A 22,470-nucleotide genomic window follows, 5' to 3' on the forward strand; every position below is an offset into this window, starting at 1 on the left:
GACCTCTTTTTTTACATTCTGGACAACATACTAACCTATGACTTTTTTGTCACATTTTTATTTTGGACGACGTATTTCAGTATGTCGTCCAAAATGTGACAAAAATAGGTTTAGGTTAGTACAGTACTTCTCAAATAGTGGGGCGGAGGGGATGTGAGAGGCAGGGCGGGACAACTCATACAGTGGTTTATAATATGATAAATATTATCATATTATGATATCACAATCAGATCACACAAAAAGTAAACAAAAAACATGGCAACATCCCTGTTTCTCTGAGACTAAATCCTCTGCTTTCACTGTATAAATGATGTCACATGCTTTGTGATTCATCATTTAAGGCTTTGCCTAATTAAAGGGTGCAAACAAAAAGCAGCAGTTTACATTCTTCTGGTTGCAATGTGGCCTCCGTAGAAGAGCTTGTGGGAGCAGCTGAGGGAGAAAGTTTTAATTCTTCACACACACTGAGTGAACACTCTTCTTTCTTCAAATGAAATTCAAGCATGTGTCTACTCCTGCGCTGATTATTAGTCACCACCAACCTTTATGACGGACCCAGCAGTCTGCGCACAGATGATGTTTTTCATCTAATTATTATGATCTTTTGAAATGGTTTAAAAATCCAGGTTATTGTGAGTAAACAGTAAATTGTGGATTCTTCTACTCACCCAAGGTAAAACATTGCAAACTCTAACACTCTGACAGTAATAAATCAGTAACTTATAGTTCAAACACAACACATCTGTGCGTAAAAGTTCATGGCAGTATTTTTTCTCTTAACATCAGGAAATCTGTCAGATAATCATCATAATAATTATCATAGAAACAAAGCTAAAGAATACAGTACAGGGACAAAGTGAATGATAAAAATACATCAATATCAAAGTTAATTTGAAGAACTTTGTAAAATGGCTTCAGTGGTTTCTTTCATTTGCATAGTAAGCTTCTGATTCATTACATGAAATGCACGCTGTGGTTCGTTTGTCAGTTTCGGGCTGCTGTAGAAACAAGGCTGTGGAAGATGGCGGCCTCTGTAAAGCAAGGCCCTTTCCCAAAGTAAAAGGCTTATTCTAAGGCTATAAGAAGCCACATTTACATTCTAAATAACACACTGAATTCACCTTTTTATAGCCATATTACAGTCGGCTCACTGGGCTTCTTCTCTGAGAAGTCAGAAATGAATCAAGCATAAACATTCAACCACTAAAACAAATTCTTCTGTTCAGGAATGCAAATAAATAACTATAACTTGGCATCATAAATTCATGGATAATAGTAATAATTATTATTATAATTATAATAATTTTAGCCTTAAAAATATAATTTTTGTTAAGCATTGTATATATTATGGATGGATGGACGGATGGACGGATGGATGGATAGATAGATAGATAGATAGATAGATAGATAGATAGATAGATAGATAGATAGATAGATAGATAGATAGACAGACAGACAGACAGACAGACAGACAGATAGACAGACAGATATAAATGTTTCCCATTGGACATATATCATCATCACATCATCATTTCTCTCTCTCTCTCCTCTCTCTCTTTCTCTCTCTCTCCCCCTCTCTCCCTCTCTCTCTGCTGTATGTCCGTGCATCACTGCAGCAGCAGCAGCAGCAGCAGCAGTGCACAGAAAGCCAGGAACTTATTTCTTCTCCTTCTCCTCCTCTGTCTTTAATTGCCACCAACATCTTCACCTCTTTGACATTATTTTGATTAGAAGTGATGGAAGTCCGTGCTCGGTCACTTCTCCTCGTGCTCTCCTCTCTGTGTGTGTCTCTGGTGGCTCAGTGGGAGTTTGGGGACACTAATGTCATGGATTTTGGGGATGACATCGACTACAAGGATCCATGTAAAGCTGGTACAGTACATTTCACGTCCTCTCCACACTTCAGTCATTTATTGGTTATGTTTTATAACTAATTTTAGTCATTTTTTTGTTAAATCTGTGTTGATACAAATGTATCTTGAATGCAAATATGTAATCATGTTATGTTATTGGTAATCAAGTCAAAGTAATAGATGACTAAAACTCAAATAGCTAATAGTTAAACTCACACCACCAGGTGTTGATTGTAACTGTCTATACCTTCTTAGTGCACATTGTTATTTAATGTATATAAACACACAAGTACAAGTGCAGTAGCAGCAAAATGAGACTGTACATTGCTAAAACAATATTAATACTACTCTACTGTTTGTAAAACATCTTCGGTTTAGATAAAGATGATTTTAGATTGTTGAGTACCTCCATCTCAGCTGTACATCAATTTATTAATATTAAACTAGCAAATATTTGTTCCACAAAAGTCTCCATACTGTATTTACAGTGAGTTGATTCACTTAGTCCTATTTCACTGCTGATTAGGAATGTTGTACAAAATGTGTGTGATTTTAAGGCATTTTTGCATATAGGTAATGATGATATTTAAATAATGCATTATGAAATATTTCAGTGAATGAAAACTTAAAAAAGTCTTGGTTGAATCACCCGTCTTGCCTCTGTAACAACTCGTCTTAAGTAAAAAAAAGAGAGGAAATCACAAGACTTTCTCCCTCCCATCATCAAACATACTGAACGGTAGCTTTGGTTATCACGGGGGCCTCCAGCTGATTGAGGTTCCTCTTCTTTATTTTTTTTCACTGGTGACTTCTGAAACTTCCAAAACACACCGTTCTTCTTCACCGAGGCAGTTGCCTGGAGACCGGAGGTCATTGAGTCCGTGCCAGCGAGGGCCGATCCTGGCCGAACGCCATTGAAATCCCTTTGGCTTCAGGGCATGGGGTGAACACTGCGAGGGTGACAGTCATTTACAGTCACCCTTTGCATGAGTGAATGCACTTCAAAGGCTGACACAGGGCCTGCTATGTCTTTTTATTATTATTATTATTTGTACCTTTACAAGTCATTACATCATCGGGCTAAAGAGATATTTAACAGGAATGAGTCCAGTGAGCAGGTTGGCTTAGCAGATGTTTTTGAGGTCCAGTGTTTAACATTTAGAGGGGGTCAATATGCCCATATGTGTGTTTGTATTAGAGTGTCATCATTTTGATTTTTTTTTGTATCGTTATAATGAGCAATTTATTGTTTTATGAAGGTCGCCATCTTGCACCACAATTTTGCTGCAGCAAACAAGTGTGTAATGTGTTGTGAAAGAACAAAGAAAAGCACATCGACTTTGTGCTTTCCTTTCAGGAAGGACTGGAGGGTTTTTTTCCTTTCATTTGTGCTTGTGGCATTATTGATTTGACCTGTCACTCAATCAATAACATCAGTCAGTTTTAGACCTGCTCAGGTTTCTTTAGCCTGAAGCCCCTTAAGTCCATTAAAATGTTCCTATTGGCAGGAAAGTGTCCTTTTTATGTTGAGTGTTGTGAATGTTGTGCTCAGTCACTGTGTTAAAAAATCTATCTCTGATTCTGCTGTTCTGCTGTATATTATCATGTACATTGCGGTGTATACTTGGCACAAAAACAATTAGGAACTATTGACCTCATTCTATAGGAAAAACGTTATGGACCTCAGTGTGGCTGCACATAAATAAAAACAAAGAAACTAACTGTGTAATGCACAGTGGATGAAGTTCCAGCTGCTTGTTGCAGATCGATATATTGATTTAACACTTTAATTGTTTAGTTCTTGCAGTATAGCTGGTTAATTTCGTCTCATCAGGCCTGTAAATGTATTTGCTTTGGTCCTATGCAGTAATAACACTGAACTTATTTGCTGCATAAAAAGATAAAATACTGTGTCAAATCTACGTCATTCAGGGTTCACTGAGAATGAAGCTTGGTAAAGACACGGCGCATGTTTTGCAAACATCATCAAAAAAGCCCCCGTGGCAACGAGGCAGCCATTGTGTGTGAAATGCTGATTTGTACAGTATGTCATCATCACTCGGTTTATAGCTGCAACATCACAAAGGCCCCATCAGTGTGATCACCGTCCTGTTTCAAATCCACTGCACATTTAGTCTGTGTTCATGTGGATGCCACACCTGCAGAATAACAGTGTTTCACAGCCACACTGAAACACTTTGAGTTCGATAACTAATGATCTTTCATTGATTGAACTATACTGTGTATGAGAGGACTGTCATTTCTGTGCGTTGAATTGAAAATGTACATCCAGTCGACATGGAGCCTAAACTGTAGCATACAGTCTGGAATCAGGGAAAGAGCTTCTCTGGCTCTGACCTAAGTTGTTTTTGTTTTTATAAAATCTACCTGTCAGCACCTTAATAATGGATTTTCCATCTCAAGCCAAGCTGATATTTCTTAATCATGTATCTACATAACTCTGTAGCTAATAGCCTGTGATTAAAATTATTTTATTTTTTTTAAAAATAGCTTATTGATTCTCTCAGCAACCAATTGAGAAGACAGTAAATAATAGTAATTTTCATAATATTCTATACATTTATTAGACCATGTTTAGAGATGTTTCATAAACTATTATTTGGCAAAATAGCAAACTGAATTCACCTTTTTATACCCACATTTAAGCTGGACTCACTGTGCCTCTTCTTTGAGAAGTTTGAAATTAAGCAGTAGCATAAAATTCAACCACAAAAAAACTTTATTATTTTTTCAGTTTTTCTTTTGTAAAAGACTACAATTGAAAATCCACGGATAACAATAGTAATTATATTTTAGCATTAGGAATGTCATTTTGGTTAAAGAGCTTCTACGTACTGGTGTATTAACCATTATAGCAACGTAAAAAAGTGATTTGCTGTTAACTTAGAGCAGCTATGGTGTTGGTTGGTGGTCTAATGCATTTGTTAAGCTCTGTATATTTAACAAACATTATTGACACTACATTTCAGTTCACAGTTTCTGTGTGCTCATGCCTCAGCTGCCTTTCTGGGAGACATTGCTCTGGATGAAGACGACATCCGCATGTTTAAAGATTTCCACAGCAGTGATGGTGAACAGCCCCGAGCCCAGAGCAACCAAACAGACTCAGGTATCAAAGCAAGAGTGAGTTTAATTATCAGTGAATATTCTGACTGACTCCTTCTCTTCAAAGTATGCTTTGAACTTCTTTTTTTGTTTGTTTTTACATCAGACAGAGAGAAAAGCTAATCAATCAATAATGTCCCATTGTTGCAGTGAGCATTTCCACCTCAAACGAGACTATCAGGAGTAAAAGAGCCGCCAACAAGATTCTTCATCGTCTGAAGAGAGCGGCCACATCCAGACCTGAGCGCGTGTGGCCCGATGGCATCATACCGTACGCAATCAACGGGAATTTCAGTGGTGAGAACTGTGAGATCTGTTCTTACAGGGGGAATATTCTGCTGCTGCACTGAACAGCCAGCATGTGTCTGCTATGATGTGTGGTTTCCAGATCCTGGAGCTGCAAGACTTAAATTCAGAGTTTCCTTACAGGCAGTCAGCGAGCGATTTTCCGTCAGGCCATGCGTCACTGGGAGAAACACACTTGTGTAACGTTCACAGAGAGGACGACTGAAGAAAGCTACATTGTGTTCACGTACAGACCATGTGGGTGAGTTGGCAGCTCCTGACCCATTTTAGAGAAACGCTTTCCATTTATTTATGTTCACTGTAACAAATCACATACTAATGGTCGACATTTATATAGCACTTTGATGGCCACTTAAAGTGCTTTGCACTGCAGTTTTGTTATTCACGTCTTTTCTATCACACGTTATTCAGTGTTGTAGTCACACACTGCTGACACAGGTTTCAGGAGTCATTTTGGGTTTGTGTCCTGCTCAGGGACACGTTGGCACGTAGACTAAAGGATGCAGGGATCTCTGACCTCTGACCTTCTGGTTATAAGATGATCCCTATCCCTAACCACCCTTTAAGTTGCCTCATGTTTACGTTTTATCAGAGTAGCTCTAACGTTTGTCATAAGTGGATCAAATCATTATGTTTATTCCAAAGGTTTTTGCTCACAGTGACAAGGCCAAGGTTGGACTTTGTGACCTGATATCAAAGCCATTGAAAACACATAATTAACATTCAAATCAATCCTATTTGTTTGAGTCCTAACAAAATTTGACATTGATCTGGTGTCAATAATTCGTGTGACAAACAGTCTAATGAAATAAGCTCTTTCAAATATGAATTCAAAATGTATTAATCAATTGAATCCAACATGAACAGATGTTTCATGTTTTGCTTTGATTTATTGAATTTATTAATATTCCCTGAAAATCTATAGAATATCTATCTAACGCCCAAACATATTAACAACAAGCTAGCTTTATCTTTGGTGTTTAATAAGGTATTGTACATCAAATGAGCCTGAACACCTGTCTATGCATGTATGGTAGTGTTTTATAATGTAACATGCAGGAGTAAATTCAGGGTAACTTAACCAGGGATTGTAGGGAAACCATCTCTAACAATCTAGCAAAAAGTAGCTTACATTTGTAAACACTCCTAATATTCACAAGTCGGAAGGAGTCTGCGTTTGCTCTGCAGGTGCTGCAGGGTGAGGGCCTGAACAGTGTCGCCCCCTGCAGGTGTTGCTCCTACGTGGGCAGGAGGGGTGGTGGCCCTCAGGCCATCTCCATTGGAAAGAACTGTGACAAGTTTGGCATCGTGGTTCACGAACTCGGCCACGTGATCGGTTTCTGGCACGAGCACACGCGTCCGGACCGCGACGAGCACGTCAGGATCATCAGAGACAACATCCAGCCAGGTGCTGTGAATGCATGTGTGTTGACATGATCATGTACAGTATGTGTTTATTCTTTTACATTTACTCCACTGACTCTGTGTTTGTGAGCAGGACAGGAGTACAACTTCCTGAAGATGGAACCAGGCGAGGTTGACTCACTTGGGGAAGTGTACGACTTTGGGAGCATCATGCATTACGCCAGGAATACATTTTCCAGGTCGGTCAATGACATTTTTGAGTTGGGTTGAAGGTTTTATCACTTTTATGTCTTCTTATGTTTTCTTTCTACACTTTACATTACATTACATTACATGTAATTTAGCAGACGCTTTTATCCAAAGCGACTTACAAAAGTGCGTTTAAACATTTGGGTACACTGATTCACACTCATAACCCTTAGAGCACAGAGTGTTTAACTGCTTTTTTCCCATTACTATGTTAAAACCTATATACAGAGGCTATAAGAATGTGCAATATAGAGTGTCTTATATCCTTTTTCAGCACAACCTATAGGCAATCTGATAAAAAGGTGTTTATTTTTTTCAAATTTTCACACACCTGACCAAAAACTACTCAATTTTTTTAAATCGGATTGAATTTTTGAAATTTGGAAATTCGTCAAAGTTCACTTGGCTCGTTATTATGATCAAAAGTACAGTTCTACAACGTTGCTGTTGACACTTTTTTGAGTTGGAAATATCTATGTAAAAGTTCTTGAAATGTAAATTACAGTATTTTATAAAGCTAATATCACGGTGCATAAAGCTAAGCCATTGAACCACCGCGTGTCCCTTTACTCAGCTCTGTAGGAAACCTTAGGGCTTTGACTTCTATTACCGCAAAAATTGTTTCACACGTCTCCTTTTCATTACTGTGTCGTGCATGTTGTTGCCCCGTTGTTTCTCTCTGAGCTTTGTTTTTTTTTAACCTCTATCACTGCTTTGCTGGTGTGGGTCATGGAGGCAAGCCAAGCTAAATAAAGGCCTGGCAGTTCAGGCTTTGTTGAGCAATTTGGGCTGGAGTGGCCTTTTTCTCTGGCATTCAGCTGTGGGCTCCACTAAGCCGGCTGGCACCGGCAAAAGGCCCCATTCAGGGCACTCTGTTTACACATGGCTGTCATTCATGGGTGCATCACCATGGGAACTGTCCAAGAGTCAGCTCCACACTCAGAGAGAGATTATCAGAATCAATAAAGTATCAAGGTGCTCATCAGTCTTTTGGTTTGACCTTTTAAAAACCACGTTTTCCTCCACATCATCGGTGTCAGAGGATGTTGATCCACGTCAGGCTTTGTTCGTCTACTTCTGAGATTGCATTGCATCATGTCTGTCATTTGTCCAAACCAGAGGGATCTTCTTAGACACAATCTTGCCACGTTACGAAGTCAGTGGAGCCAGGCCATCTATTGGACAGAGGACCAGGCTTAGTAAAGGAGACATTGCCCAGGCCCGCAAACTCTATAAATGTGCAAGTAAGATACATATGATTATTATTTTTGTAGAAATTATCATACATTGATTAACAAAATTGCAAAAAATAGTATTAAACCCCAGGATTTCCATGTGTTGTTTCTGGTGGTGCCGCTACTCGAGCAAATTTTGGGTTTATGGTGTGATGATTTGACAGAGTGTGGGGACACCCTGCAGGAGAGTGCAGGAAACCTTTCCTCGCCTGGATTCCCCAACGGTTACTCGGCTTACGCTCACTGTGTGTGGAGGATTTCTGTCACTCCGGGAGAGAAGGTGAGCAAAGACTAAGATAAGATAATCCTTATTTGCAGTGTTACAGCAGCCAACAATCACAACACGGTAGAAAATTAGCAATAAGGTAATAAATACTACTAAATATGTGCAAGAAACAGAAACAAATGAGATTAGCAACCTAAGAGGATATAGCACTGCCTTATAACGGGTGGGCAAAAACATTTGATTGTCCAAACAAATCCAAGCCAAAAGTCCAAAAACGACTTTAATTATTATTACTGGTTACTGTCAGACGGTTTATTCATGCAAAACAAATGAACTTTACATGAGATTGGAAGGGTCAGAGTATTTACTGATGCCATGTGATGTTACTGGTGTTGTTACAACTGTTTCCCTCAGATTGCGCTTAACTTCACGTCCATGGATCTCTTCAGGAGTCACCTGTGCTGGTACGACCACGTGGAGGTGCGAGACGGGTTCTGGAGAAAAGCTCCATTAAAAGGTCTTCAGTAGCCATAGTAACAATGCACCACCTCTCTGTGTCCTTAACCTGTTACAGTCTCATACCTACAGTGTTGTAAACTTCGGAATTTTCACATATTTGTTCTTTACTTCGTTATTTATATTTCTGACAACTTTTACTTTTTGTCCACTACATTTCCTAAATAAAATGTGTACTTTTACTCCGACGCATTTCCCTTAACCATCTTGGTTAATACAAAATAAAAGTTGATTGGTGATGTAATGCCTGTTTGTTGTCGCTAGCCAGCTGTTAGCCGTTCAGCTGTTAGCCACTCAGCTGTTAGCCGCAGATTTCGTCTCCAAGTTTAATTAAAACACAGTGTGTCTAGAAGCTCCAAGACTCCAAAAGCTCCACAAACTCCAAAAGTTTCAAAAAGTTTGCAAAAATACAAGCAGACACAGGGAGGTTGAGAGAGAGAGAGAGAGAGAGAGCTTGTCCCAATTCAAGACAGAAGGTGTTATTTGAAGTTGTTTTATTGTTAATAAGCCACAATGAATGTCATATTCAAAATTGTAATTGCTCACTTTGTTTCAATATTTTTACTTTTACTTCTAATAGTACAGTTATCAGAAAATTACTTTTTTTTAACTTAAGTACAGTAAATGTCAGGTATTTTAAGACTTTTACTCAAGTAATATTCTAAAAAGTGACCAAAGTCATTTTCTGGTAAGATAGGCTACTTGCACTTTTACTCAATTATCACTTTTAAGTACTTTATACATGACTGCATACCTATGTTCATACACTCTATTATTTGTGTATATACGCAGGTCGTTTCTGTGGAGACACACTTCCTGATTCAGTCGTCTCCACTGACAGTCAACTGTGGATTGAGTTCAGAAGCAGCAGTAGCTGGGTGGGCAAAGGCTTTTCAGCGGTTTATGAAGGTATATACACTAACTACATCATGCATCATTTGCTGCATGTTTTTTTATCCAGGATTTGTATTTTTTTCCAACGCATAATGTGTATAAAGCAAAGACAGTGAGTCTGTGGATGAAACAAGCTGCCATTTAATGTCACTTCTCACCTTTTGTGAAGCCATATGTGGGGGAGAGGTAAAGCGGGACAGCGGCCAGATCCAGTCTCCCAATTATCCCGATGACTACCAGTCCAACAAAGTGTGTGTGTGGAAAATCACAGTGGAAGAGGGTTTCAATGTTGGCCTCTCATTTCAGTCATTTGAGGTAAAATTATTTTCTTCTTTTTTTTTGCTCGAGTTGTAAATATGAAGTGTAAAAAAGAAATGCACTTGTATTGATATTGTTTGTGTTATGTAACATTTCTGCTTTAAATTATCCAAAAACTATTAAGTCATCCATATTTACCTTGCTTTAACGTCTGGGACAAACTTTCTATGAAACATAAGAGTGAGAAAGTATTTTGTACTACAGTAATTAGCCAACAAGCGGCTATTATTGCATTCAGTGCCAGTGCAACTGTATGATGATAAATGGTCAAAGTCACGTTCTTCCAATGTCCAATGAGAACTTAAATTCTTCATCAGACAGCAAATTTCTCAGAACTGACTAAGCAGTAGAGGACTTATAACGTTAGGTGCATTGGGGCTGTGTCTTGATGTTAAATCTTTTAGGGGACAATTTTTGGCCAAGTGTGTTGCCTTTTGTTTTTGCTTTTAAGTTTATTGAGGGTATTTTTGTGTATGTACCACAACAACTCATTCAATTCAAGCACAAATGCATATAAGAACCAAACAAGACAAAAATGCTGCTTTCCAACCTTGGCAAACTAGGTCTTTTGTTATTCTTTTGATTGCGAGACCCCTAGTGGCAGAAATGACATACTACATGTTGAAATGTCCAGTCTGACTGAATTAATGATAAATCAATATGGTGAGACTGAACATACTAACAAATGTGCGACTCCTCCACTCACCCCTCCCTTGCTGAAGAAATTCTGGGAGCTACGGTGGCCTACCATTGCCAGAAAGGATGTCATTTGTCATTTGTTTTTATAGTTATAGCTTGCTCTTCAAAACACAAAAAAGCAAGCTCTACCTGGTTTGTCCATTCAGGCTGCTGTAGAAACATGACCCAAATGGCGGCTGTCGTAAAACAAGGCCTTTGCCTAAAGTACTTACTAGTGTTTTAGTCAAGACCACCTAAACCGAGACCAAGTCGAGACCAAGACCACAGTGTATCGAGACCAAGACAAGACCAAGACCGAGGCAGTAAAAGTTGGACGTGGTCCCAGCTGTCTCCGTTAGCATCGCTTTGCAGAATTTACATGTTGCGCTGTGTTTTTTTTTGGAGGTCTTTATGCACAAAAAGTCTTTGTGGTTTAGGTAACCAAATTTTATTATAGATGAGTTGGCTGACATCTTCTCACGGCCTCTTCTCCTGTCACTCACATACACTTTTGTGGGGGGCGTGTGAAAGGGGGCGGGAGGGGTGACAGTCGTTAACGGTGACAAAAATTTCAAATGATAAATGAGTCAAGTTATTGGTTGTACCCGAAGAAATACGATTTACGCAAAATCACAGTAATGATAGTAATGAGTTAATCCAAAAATGCACTGGCAATGTATTGATATCCCCACAGTTGTGGTCTTGACCAGTCTTGAAATAAAATCCCGAGTCCGCTTTGTCCGAGACCGAGACAAGAAAAATGCAGTTGATTCTGAGACGAGACCGAGACCTTAAAAAAGTGGTCTCTCGAGCGGTCTTGAGTACTACAACACTAGTACTTACTAAGACAACGAAAACCAAGTCAATTGTATTCTAAAGGGAAAATACAACTTTCATAAACATCATTAAACCATCATTAATGTTTCACACCTGACATTTAATCTTTTATATTTAAATTTCATGACACAGTTTGACTCCTTCTGTCCTTCGAAGTAAAGTAGCTGTTTGTGAGAACCTGCCAGGCCCAGCTGGTCCAGTCCCGGCCCTTTGTAAACATCACTGTGTTCTGTTTCACCTGCAGACCGAGCAGCATGACAGCTGTGCCTACGACTATGTGGAGTTGAGGGACGGGAGTTCAGAGAACAGCCCGCTGCTCGGCCGCTTCTGTGGCTATGACAAGCCGGACGACGTCAAAAGCAGCTCCAACCACCTCTGGCTGAAATTTGTATCTGACAGATCTGTCAATAAAGCCGGGTTTGCGGCCAACTTTTTTAAAGGTGAGTCAGCAGTTTGTGGTCGTCAGTGTTGCTTGTGTGTGACAGCTGAAAACCATGTTTATTTATTTTATTTTATTTTTATTGACAGAGATGGACGAGTGCTCCAGACCTGACAATGCTCACTGCGAGCAGCGCTGCCTGAACACACTGGGCAGCTACAGGTGTGCATGCGACCCTGGATATGAGCTGGCAGCTGACAGACGCAGCTGTGAGAGTGAGTGCAGAGCACGACTCCACACAACAACATCATACTCTCACATGAAATGAGAGTGAAAAAAAAGAAATTAAAAAGCCCTTTAGAGGAACAGCATTTGTTCATGTGTTCCCACTTGAGTTCATTCAGCCCTTAGTTCCATTCAACAGCTCAACCAGGCTGAGTCAACAAACCTGAGAACTTCTGCTGGGAAACTTTGACATGCACAATTAAGTCCATAAAGTGGCCCTAGTTGAATTACTCAAGTATCATCTGTTTTGCATAGTTGAATATTTTCCTCTTCTACCACAAGAGGGCACTACTCCCCAACCTCCTCCCCACTTTTTATTCTGCAACCTTTTTGAATCATGCACTTAAAGCTCAATTTCAAATAATTTCACGTCATTTCTTTATTACACTTTGTCTGATGTGTTTTGATTTAGGGGCTCTTCTTTTAATTGCAGCAAAAGATTCAACTAAAGCGGCGAAATAAGTCACAACATCACACATGAGCTGCAGTAATTTATGTTATGCAAGTGCTATTCTTTGAAACTCCTACCACTAAAATCACTGCTCTCTCCCACCAGCAGCTGCCTGTGGCGGGTTCATTACCATGCTGAATGGCTCGCTCACCACCCCAGGCTGGCCTAAAGAATACCCACCCAACAAGAACTGCGTGTGGCAGCTGGTGGCGCCCATCCAGTACCACATCACTCTGGTATTTGATTTGTTTGAGACTGAAGGGAATGATGTAAGTTAACAAACTCACTGTATTTTTTACAATGGGAAATGTTCTGTCTGACAAATTCAGTTCTTCTTTTTGTCCCGGGTAGTAAAAAAGTAAAAATCTTCTCATGTTCATCATCAGGTGTGTAAATATGACTATGTGGAGGTGCGAAGTGGGTTGAGCTCAGACTCAAAGCTTCATGGGAAGTTCTGTGGAGCACAGAAACCGGAAGTCATCACCTCCCTGCAAAACAACATGAGGATTGAGTTCAAGTCAGACAACACAGTGTCCAAGAAGGGCTTCAAGGCTCACTTCTTCTCTGGTAAGTCAAGTATTCAGGGAGAACAGGGGGATTTTTAGGTAGCACAGACTAATATATAATAGTATAGTATAAAACAGCCATTTGTCTTAATTTTTACCACATCAAAGACACCAGGATAGCAATCAGTATCGGCCCGATACTGGTCGAAATCACTGGATCGGATATTGGACAAATAAAAATACAATAAAATCGGTAAATCCTATATTTTGCATGCTTATCTATGCACAGACTGTAAAACATATAAATAAAAATCGGCAAAAGCATTTTAGCTGAGTCATGTTTGGCCTGTTTAATTCTTCTTTTTAGGATAACAATATTTGTTCCACAGTTGGAGAATTACTGTATGTCTTTGAAATGACTCGGACTAATATCGGTATCGACAGATATTCGAGTTTCAGAATCAAACACAAAAATAGGGTTGATGTTGTTTTGTACAGCAGATTTTCTTTCTTTCTTTCTGTCTTTCTTTCTTTCTTCCACATGCTGTGATGAGAAATTCTGACTTAAAATTGTTGTAATGTCCCCAGATTTAGACGAGTGCTCCAAAGACAACGGGGGTTGCCAGCATGAGTGTGTGAACACCTTCGGGAGCTACAGCTGTCAGTGCCGCAGCGGCTTCATGCTACACGATAACAAGCACGACTGCAAGGAAGGTACAGTATGTGTCCCTGCTGCCCCTCACCTGTGCAACTTAAGGGCTCAGTTCAGCTAGATTTGTGAAGGTGTTGTGATGGGATTTCTCTGGCTTTTGCACAACTTGGAGCTAAACTGAGTTGCTGCATTGAAGTAGTTAAAGCTGTATGAAGAGTTACGAATGTAACAAAGGTGATAAACGTGTTTTTAGATCAGCTACCTGTTTTTGATTTATGTCAAACTTAATAGAAACCAGGGCTGAACAAATACTTGTTTTCAAATTAAAAGGCAATTAGTTAAATATGCAGTGCATACATTTTTAAAACAAGGCGTATCTTAAGCTCATTCCTGCATTAAAGTATATTGTAGTAATCGTAATATTTGACTATAACTAAATTAATCCTCAACTATTTTGATAATTGATTTATCAGTGTTTTTTTCAATAATCAAAACAAGCTTTCTGATTTTTCAGCTTCTTAAACATGAATCATTTCTGGGGGTTTTCCTCCATGTAACAAAGAAATCCTTAAAACTGAATAATTTTGATTTGTGGGCCAATCAAGACATTAGATAACATCATCATTTCAAGTGCTCGATTAATCGAGAAAAATAATCGATAGATTAATGGGTTATGAATATAATCGTTATTTGCAGCCCTACACTGAAGCTTGACTTTACAAATCAAATTCCAGTCCCAACATAATGCAATTAGATATTTTACCCAAATTGGTTCAGCCCTAACAGAAACTTTAGTGTTAAATATGACAATGGCCACTCCTTTAAGATAAAACATGGGAAGAAATATCCGTCTCTCCACTCTAACTTTACCTGCCTAAGTTTGCCTCAGTGATTCAACAATTGAGCAAAGATCGCCACTTTTTGTTGTTGACAACACTGGTCCAAACTTGTTGTTATGGTGACAATAACGTGCTGGTATGTTGGTGACTGCGTGAGTGTGTCTTTGTATTGTCCTGTATGTGTGCATCTGTGTGCTAATGTGTGAGTGGCGTCTTACCATCTGACCTGAATCAGACGTGTGTGTGCATGGTCAGCTGTGGTTAACGGTTGCCATAGGGATGAGTGATTGTGAGTGACACCTCCTAAATGTTTCCTTATCACTCCATCCATTCATCCATTCATCACCTAAAACATTGTATAGCAACTCTGCTGAATGCAGTGATGTTAAATGTGTTCACCAAGTGACAACACATTTTAGAACTCCCTCTTAGTTTTCTGATCTTACTGAGTCAGTCCGATGATTTTTCTCCTTGTACTTTTTTCATTAATCCCTGTAGGGAAATTAATTCTCTACATAAAAGTCATCCCCTTCCTAGAATTAGCCAACCACGTAGGAATGGGGGTTGGGTACCTTGCTCAGGGGTACCTCAGCCCTTTTGACCTGGTGGGAACTCAAACGGCAACCCTCTGGTTACACTTCAAGTTCCCTTTCCACTTCACCAAGGGCTGCCTTACTCACAAGCTCATTGTTCTGTGCTTTCAGTCGCTGAGCTTCAGTCGTTTACATTTACATTTGTACATAAATCCCACTAATAACATTTTGTTTTTTTTGTCACCGTGTGAGAATCGTCTGCAGCTGCGTCTAACAACGTCTCTGGTGGTGCAGAAAGACTCCTCAACCTCCTCAAAAGGCCTTATTCTTACATACATTGTCACCTCAGAGACCTCCACAGTGGAAAATCTCCATAGGAACAAACCTCAGTGTGTTTGGATGTGGACAAGTTTGTGTTTTTTGCCTCCGATGACACACAGAGCAACTGGTCTGTAGCTTTCTTTGTTTCATGCTCATGTCTTCTTGTGTTGCTGTTTGTTTTCAGCTGGATGTGATCATGTTGTAAACAGTGTGTCGGGTGTAATCAGCAGCCCCAACTGGCCTGACAAATATCCCAGTAAGAAGGCCTGCACCTGGTCTCTGTCCACGACCCCGGGCCATCGAATCAAACTTGTATGTCAAACGTTTTTTTTTTTATCCAAATTAAAAGCAGTGAGCGAATAATCATAGTTTTGTCATAATGGTTTTCAGGTTTTCAATGAGGTCGACATGGAGGCTCATCTAGAGTGTGCTTATGATCATCTGGAAATCTACGATGGCCAAGACGCCCGTGCACCGAGCTTTGGACGCTTCTGTGGCTCCAAGAAGCCGGCGCCGGTCATTTCTAGTGGCAACACAATGTTCCTGCGCTTTTTCTCAGATAATTCCGTACAGAAGAGAGGCTTTGAGGTCTCATACAGTGCAGGTGGGAAACACAGCTGCTCTACTCCTCCTCCTCCTCCCAAAAATGTTGTAATATATATATAAAAAAAGAGGCTTCTTTGAGGAAAGAATAGACAACTGTGTCAAAAAATGTGGCATTCCAAGTATGAGTTTGTTTTCTGCTTTGTTTAGAAATCAACATTCTTTCCTCACTTTTATGAGTGCCTTCTTTTTTGACCCTCTAATTTTGTGGTGGTGCCTTCCTAGGATGCGGAGGAAGCCTGAAAGCCGAGGTCAAGACAAAAGATCTCTACTCTCATGCACAGTTTGGAGATAACAACTATCCTGGTGGCTCTGACTGCCTGTGGGTGGTCACTGCTGAGAAAGGGTACGGAGTGGAGATCATCTTCCAAGTGTTTGAGATCGAGGAGGAGGCAGACTGCGGGTACGATTACGTGGAGCTGTATGACGGCGCTGACATCAAGTCTCCGAGGCTGGGACGATACTGTGGCTCTGGGGTAAGGTTCAAAACTATATCAATCATGTGGCCTAAATATCTTATACACAAAATAAAAAATGAACCACCCCTATTCTTTGCCCCCAGGTTCCAGAAGAGGTCCACTCAGCCGGAGACGCCATTGTTTTAAAGTTTCACTCAGACGACAGCGTCAATAAGAAGGGCTTTCATGTACGCTACACGAGCACAAAGTTCCAGGACACGTTACATGCAAGCAAGTGACTCGCTCAAACTACCCCCAAAAACCTAAATGGAGACTTCACCCCTAACATTTGGGCGTACACACCCTTCTCCAGACGAGGAGTGAATGCACGGACTGATACCACAAAACCGACACACATACTTCACATTCACATCTGCTAGAGAGAGAGTGAGAGAGAGTTTTTTTTTTTTCACTCTCCCTCATTATGTAGCTTCGCGAGGATGAACAGATCCGTTGAAAGAGGTTGTTTTTCGTCCAGTGTAGTCACAGTTACAGTAACACTGTGCTGAGATACAAAATGTATATATTGTGATATAGCTTGCTTTGTTCGTTAACCACGAGTCCAACCGTGTCTGCGGTTGAAAGAAGTTGATCATTTCTGAAGAGCGGAATGTTCTTTGATACTTTACAAATGTGCAGAATGATAATTATCACAAATGCAAAGTCTAATCTCTTTCAAAAGCTTTACCGGCCTTTCATGTCCTTCTCACTGGCTTTTTGCTGCAGATCGTTTTTTTTTATTATTCCTCTTGCAGAAACATTAACATTCCCTCATTCCCTCCCAACATTTTTTAAAAACCACTATTGTGTGTGTTTTTTTTTTACTTTTCCATGCAACACATGCTTTACCTCTGAATCTTGTTTCTGTGCTTAAAATTCTCCTGCAGCACACAAAGTAGCAGCAGTTCACCATGATCATTCATCAGCCTGGTCCAATAGTTTTACCTTTACCTTTATCTCTACCTTCTAATGCTGATAAAACCTCAAAATCACACGTGTGGTTATATACTTTCGGTAAGAAGTAAAGTTATAGTCCAATAGATCACGTTTCTTATCACAGACATGTACAAAGAAAGCTGCAGATCCCACTGTCATGTTGTTCTTATCATACCCTCAGGTTATAAAACGTATGTCAGATACTTATGTCACAGTATAACACACACCACTCTTTAGTTTCATTGTACAATGAATGAGTGAATTACTGGTAAGACATGATCCTTGTCATCAGCTTGAAATGTGTCCTCCTGTGTGTGTGCAGGTGTAGCGTGTCGTCTGATTTAGTTTTCCCCTGAACAAAGACTCAAGCTTCAATCTGCGCTCTTTATTTTTCTTTTATTATTCTTCATGCCGGAATAATATCAAAAAGCACACAGCAAAAAAAATCATTTTCATGATTTATTCTTAAAATTCCCCATATTATTCTGTCTTTAATATATGGTATCACTCACATGCATCGGGCTTTGGATCAACAAGGATAAGATGCTGAAAAAACATACATTTACTTACATTATTATAACAAAAATGTAAAACGTGAAAGCAAATGTCTTGTTACTGTTCCTAATACACCGAGTCAAATCAAAAAGCCTCATACGTTTTCCAAAGCTTCTGAATGTTTGAGATCCGTAGGAGGACATGACACTAGTCAACAATAACACACAATAATAATTGTATCAAATGATTCATAATGTAAAAGATATGGACTTGTATACATAACCATACTAAGACATTGGATATAACATTACAACAACAGTCAGCTTTCATATTCATCACTGAAGCGTAGCTCCTCTGACGTGAACTGTGAGGCAGTAGATCCAGTCTACGTTCTCAACAATGCATGTGTTTGAATTCAACACATTAGTCGACTCATGCACAAGGTCAAACACATTACTGTCTGTATCTGATTCTTTACACTATAAAGTTTGTTTTATCTTTATTTTCTGCAATTTCATTTGTTGCTTGTTGGGTCTTTTTGAAGTGAATCTCTCCAGGTTTGTTAAATCTTTGGTAAGAAAACTTTAAGTGGCTCATTTTCATGCACTTTGTCCAGGAAGCCCAAATTAAAGTAAGGGTACAGCGTCTCCGTGAAGTTCTCTCTGAAGGTGTACAGGTGGGTCATGCTCTCTGCGTTGTAAAAGGACACCAAGCCTCTCTTATAGTCCAGGTAAACCCCGATCCTGGCCAGTGGCTCCTCCAGGGACAGGACGGTGGGAGGGGAGGTGCCGGCCATGTACTGTATCCCGTAAGACAGGGAGAGAGTCCAGAAGCCATTTGCTGGAAGGGCTTTGATGACTCCTTTCCGAGGCACCGACTCCCGAGCCACCCCCACAGTCCACACTGTGCTGCTGTACACTTCAATCTCCCAGTAGTGGCGCCCGTGGGTGAAGCCCTGGCTGCCGAGCAGTGACAGGGCGGCGTTGAACCTGTAAGGGTTGTCTTGCACGGTGTGGTTAAAGGTCTGGTAGCGGACGCAGGTGAGGGACGAGGTCAGGCTGAGCCACGGGTTGGCCGTGCTGGAGTTGAACGTGATGGCTGCGGGAACTACAAACAGGAAAGAGTAATGAGATAACCAAAGATTTAAGGATTTCTATATAAGGGGTGGTGAAGATGGCGCTCCATGGGCCAAGGCCCCTTGCAGCCATTGGAGTTTTATGCCTAACATATGTTTGTGTGTTTTCAGATTCTGTCATTTACATTTTTAAAGAGACTTTGAGTACCTGGATAGATGCTTCCTTTCATGGATTTCCACACTCTGTACTGCAGAGGTCCTGCAAATCGACCCTCGCACAGACTGGGTGGCGTAAACGCAGGCTTCTCAAACTTCAGCGATGGCCTGCCAACAAAAGCCGAGCCCAAAAATAATGAACAAAGAACAGAAATGAAACCAGCATCCAAGATAAAAGAGCTGATTTTTTTTTTTTTACGACACTCACCTCTGGAGCAGAACTTTGATGCTCTGAAACGAGACACACGAGTAAAGACAGGAAAGGACAGACAGAGAGTGACGTTTAGCTTTGTTGTATCAGAAAGAGGAGAAAGCTTTTTTCCACATTACATCAATGTCTGAGCTCACACTATCCCACCCTGTGGGATCTCCCTGTGGCTGGGGGAAAGTCCCACAGCTGAAGCCAGAGTATGGCCCCGTGCCTGCACGAACCTCCTTATCCTACAGATCAACGGGTGAGCTCACTGGCCTACATCCTGTCTGCACTCACTGCCAGTAAGTCTTTTGTTATTAGAAAAGCTTACAACACTTCAAACATTGCCCTTAAACTACATGGTCAGTGTGTTTATGGCCTACGAGATGGTGTTTAAACCTAAATCTGCACACTTACAGTTAAAATGTTGGCACAGGTCACTTTTCTGTGCCTGTCCTTTTGAAACTAATCAGCTTGAAATAAAAATCTCAGCATTTTTCGTCTTATTCATTCCCGTATGTGACTCAACATGTTGTGTATAACTTCCAGATGGACTGTATTCATCGTGGATGAGGTTCAGGTTGACTCACACTTACTCGCAGCAGCGTGAATGGGTCCTGCTCACTCAGCTTGTCCTCTATCTCGTGGACGGCCCTCTGCAGGCGTGAGATCTCCACACAGAGCAGGGCCTTGTGCTCGTCCAGGCGGATCAGCTCCCTGCGCTCCTCCGTCTTCAGCTTCACCTGCAGCAGCTTCTCCTCCTGGTACAGGAACTGGTGCAGGTCACTGAACTGGGCCTCGATGCGCTGCTTCAGGTCAGCAGTGTGCTCCTGGGGGAAAAGGCCAGACAGTATGACTTCTCCTCTGTATTCTTCCAGAGTTTGTTTTGTAGATCCACAGACTATTAAATACACATACATCTGTGCGTATAGATGTATAAGGTCAATTCCAAAAAGCTCTTGTTTCCACTAACCTTGAGCTTTTTAACCTCGTCCTCAGCTTCTCTGTCGTACTGCAGCGCTGTGTTGAGCTCAGCTTTGAGCGAATCCATGGAGCTGTTCAGAGACGCCTGACAAGACACAAACATCACTGCTTCACACTTTCAGGTCACTAAAATAGATGCATAATAGCTGGTGTTCCTTTCAAAATAAAGGCTGATATGGCTGACTTTAGAAAAGGCAGTGATTGTTTTGTGGCAGAGTAATAAAAGTGCCATGAGTGATGCTTAACACCATTACCATGATATGATCATCAACAATTGTTGAGGTTAAAAATGCCAATTGTCCATTGTTTTGACTAATCAACAGGCATCTAACTCATGTCAGTAAGTGTTGAAGTACAAAGGAAAAGAAAAGAGAGAAAAAAAGGAATGGAATGGAATGAAGTTTGCATCTCCACCCCTTCAAAAACCCTGAGGGCAGTACAAGTGATCCACAGATGACTGGGAAAGAACAGAGAAAACAAAGAAAGGTTATTTCTTTATCAAAAGATTTATAGCACAGATAATAAAGATTGTACAACTCGAAAGTTTGTATGTTTGCTTGAAATGCTAAGTTAAGTTAAACAACATAACCATCTGTGTTGCAACAATACATATTTTAAGTTGTGTTTATTCACGTTTTTAAGGCAACAGGTGAACTTTTATTTAATTTCTTAGATAAGGTGAAGAGACTAATACGATCCTCTAAAGATGCACACAGGTGTTTTGATCTAAATGCAACACAAAAACAAATGTTCAGTGAGTGAAACTCTGATGATGAAATGTTGGTTGCGTCATCCACAGGGTAAACAGTTTCCATTACTACCACCACAGATCAAGAGAAGGCCACAGTTAATAATGCCCAAAGTTGACTCACCCTGTACTTGAGCTCAGCCTCCTGCACACACAGCATGGTGTGATTCCTGTGCTCCTGTGAGACCCCACAGACCAGACACACCAGCTCCTGGTCATCCTCACAGTACAGCTTCAGCTCCTCTCTGTGTCTGCTGCAGCGAGGCACCGGGGCCGGAGCCCTCTCTGCCACCCCAACATCTGCCAGGCGTGGAGCTGGTTCAGTCTCCTCCAGGCCATGACAGTAGCTCTCCACGATGTTGGCAACAATGCGGTTGGGCCTATAACTCGCTCCGGGGTACACCTTCCTGCACTGAGGGCAGGATCCCGTGCCCCCCTGCCCAGGGCCACGGGGACCTGTCCAGTATCCCTCGATGCAGCCCTGACAGAAGGTGTGATCACAGGGCAAAGACACCGGCTGCTTGAACAGATCCAGGCAGATGGAGCAGGTCAGATCTCTGCTGATCCTGTGAGCCGAGCTTTTATTCACTTTCCCAGCTATGGGAGGCTGCCGCAGCTTTTCCATTGCTGTTTGCACAGTGAATTCTCCTTCCTTTGGCTTCCAACTTTTCTTCTCTGGCTTTAGTCCTTGGTTTAGTTTCTCCAAGTTCTGCAGATAGACTGACTGGATTTTCTTCACTTCTTTCTGATTCTTGCTCATTCCTCTGCCTTGATTGTTTTCCTTTGTTCCAAGAGTACAGCTGGACCTCTACGTCCTTCCTCTCCTGCAGAGTGTGGCCAATGTCTTTGGCCTCCAGTCTTCCTGTTGACTGTGGGGAAATGGAGGGGGTGGTGCAAAAGCAGCCTCAGCCTCTCACATCACTAGAAGATAGTGAGAGGATCTCAGAGGGCCCCCCCTTTTCCCTCCAGAGTGACATCACGTCTTAGTCAGGAAACCGAGGCGGGACGTGGATATTCTATCCTTCGTGTGTTTGTGTTGAGTCTGGTCCTTCAAAACTGCTTCAGATTAAGCAGAGAAAGTGTAAATCCATTAAATGTGACTCTGAGTATGTGTGAGTGGGTGTGTGGGTGTAGGTAGGAAACCCCCTGCTTCTTTTTGTTTGACTCTTTGCTCTCCTCCCCTCGAAATAATC

At 40.9% G+C, this 22,470-nt stretch overlaps 2 protein-coding genes across 5 annotated transcripts; one reads left to right on the top strand and one right to left on the bottom strand.

The window, feature by feature from the left end:
- The first annotated feature begins 1,641 nt into the window (after window positions 1-1,641).
- Window positions 1,642-18,212, top strand: LOC122781938 (bone morphogenetic protein 1-like). 3 transcript variants are annotated; one of them, XM_044046060.1, is made up of 20 exons: window positions 1,642-1,872; window positions 4,873-4,983; window positions 5,130-5,276; window positions 5,409-5,526; window positions 6,515-6,693; window positions 6,784-6,889; window positions 8,019-8,143; window positions 8,299-8,414; window positions 8,775-8,877; window positions 9,669-9,785; window positions 9,940-10,085; window positions 11,848-12,043; window positions 12,132-12,257; window positions 12,824-12,987; window positions 13,105-13,285; window positions 13,813-13,938; window positions 15,754-15,881; window positions 15,960-16,173; window positions 16,398-16,648; window positions 16,735-18,212. In XM_044046060.1, exons 1-20 carry the CDS (start codon window positions 1,737-1,739, stop codon window positions 16,867-16,869), a joined length of 2,925 nt encoding a protein of 974 aa, XP_043901995.1. In that variant the 5' UTR covers window positions 1,642-1,736; the 3' UTR covers window positions 16,870-18,212. The 3 variants fall into 3 exon arrangements, with proteins under 3 accessions (XP_043901995.1, XP_043901997.1, XP_043901998.1); XM_044046062.1 differs by having other exon boundaries at window positions 12,827-12,987; XM_044046063.1 differs by having other exon boundaries at window positions 1,829-1,872; window positions 4,844-4,983.
- Window positions 18,013-22,195, bottom strand: trim69 (tripartite motif containing 69). 2 transcript variants are annotated; one of them, XM_044046072.1, is made up of 6 exons: window positions 21,402-22,195; window positions 20,519-20,614; window positions 20,142-20,375; window positions 19,561-19,583; window positions 19,345-19,460; window positions 18,013-19,168 (listed from the first exon to the last, which is right to left on the bottom strand). In XM_044046072.1, the coding sequence occupies exons 1-6, from the start codon at window positions 22,035-22,037 to the stop codon at window positions 18,624-18,626; spliced, it is 1,650 nt and encodes a 549-aa protein (XP_043902007.1). In that variant the 5' UTR covers window positions 22,038-22,195; the 3' UTR covers window positions 18,013-18,623. The 2 variants fall into 2 exon arrangements, with proteins under 2 accessions (XP_043902007.1, XP_043902006.1); XM_044046071.1 differs by having other exon boundaries at window positions 20,136-20,375.
- Between the last annotated feature and the right edge of the window lie 275 nt (window positions 22,196-22,470).

This window comes from Solea senegalensis, linkage group LG15 (assembly GCF_019176455.1).
Source record: "Solea senegalensis isolate Sse05_10M linkage group LG15, IFAPA_SoseM_1, whole genome shotgun sequence".
Taxonomy (NCBI): domain Eukaryota; kingdom Metazoa; phylum Chordata; class Actinopteri; order Pleuronectiformes; family Soleidae; genus Solea; species Solea senegalensis.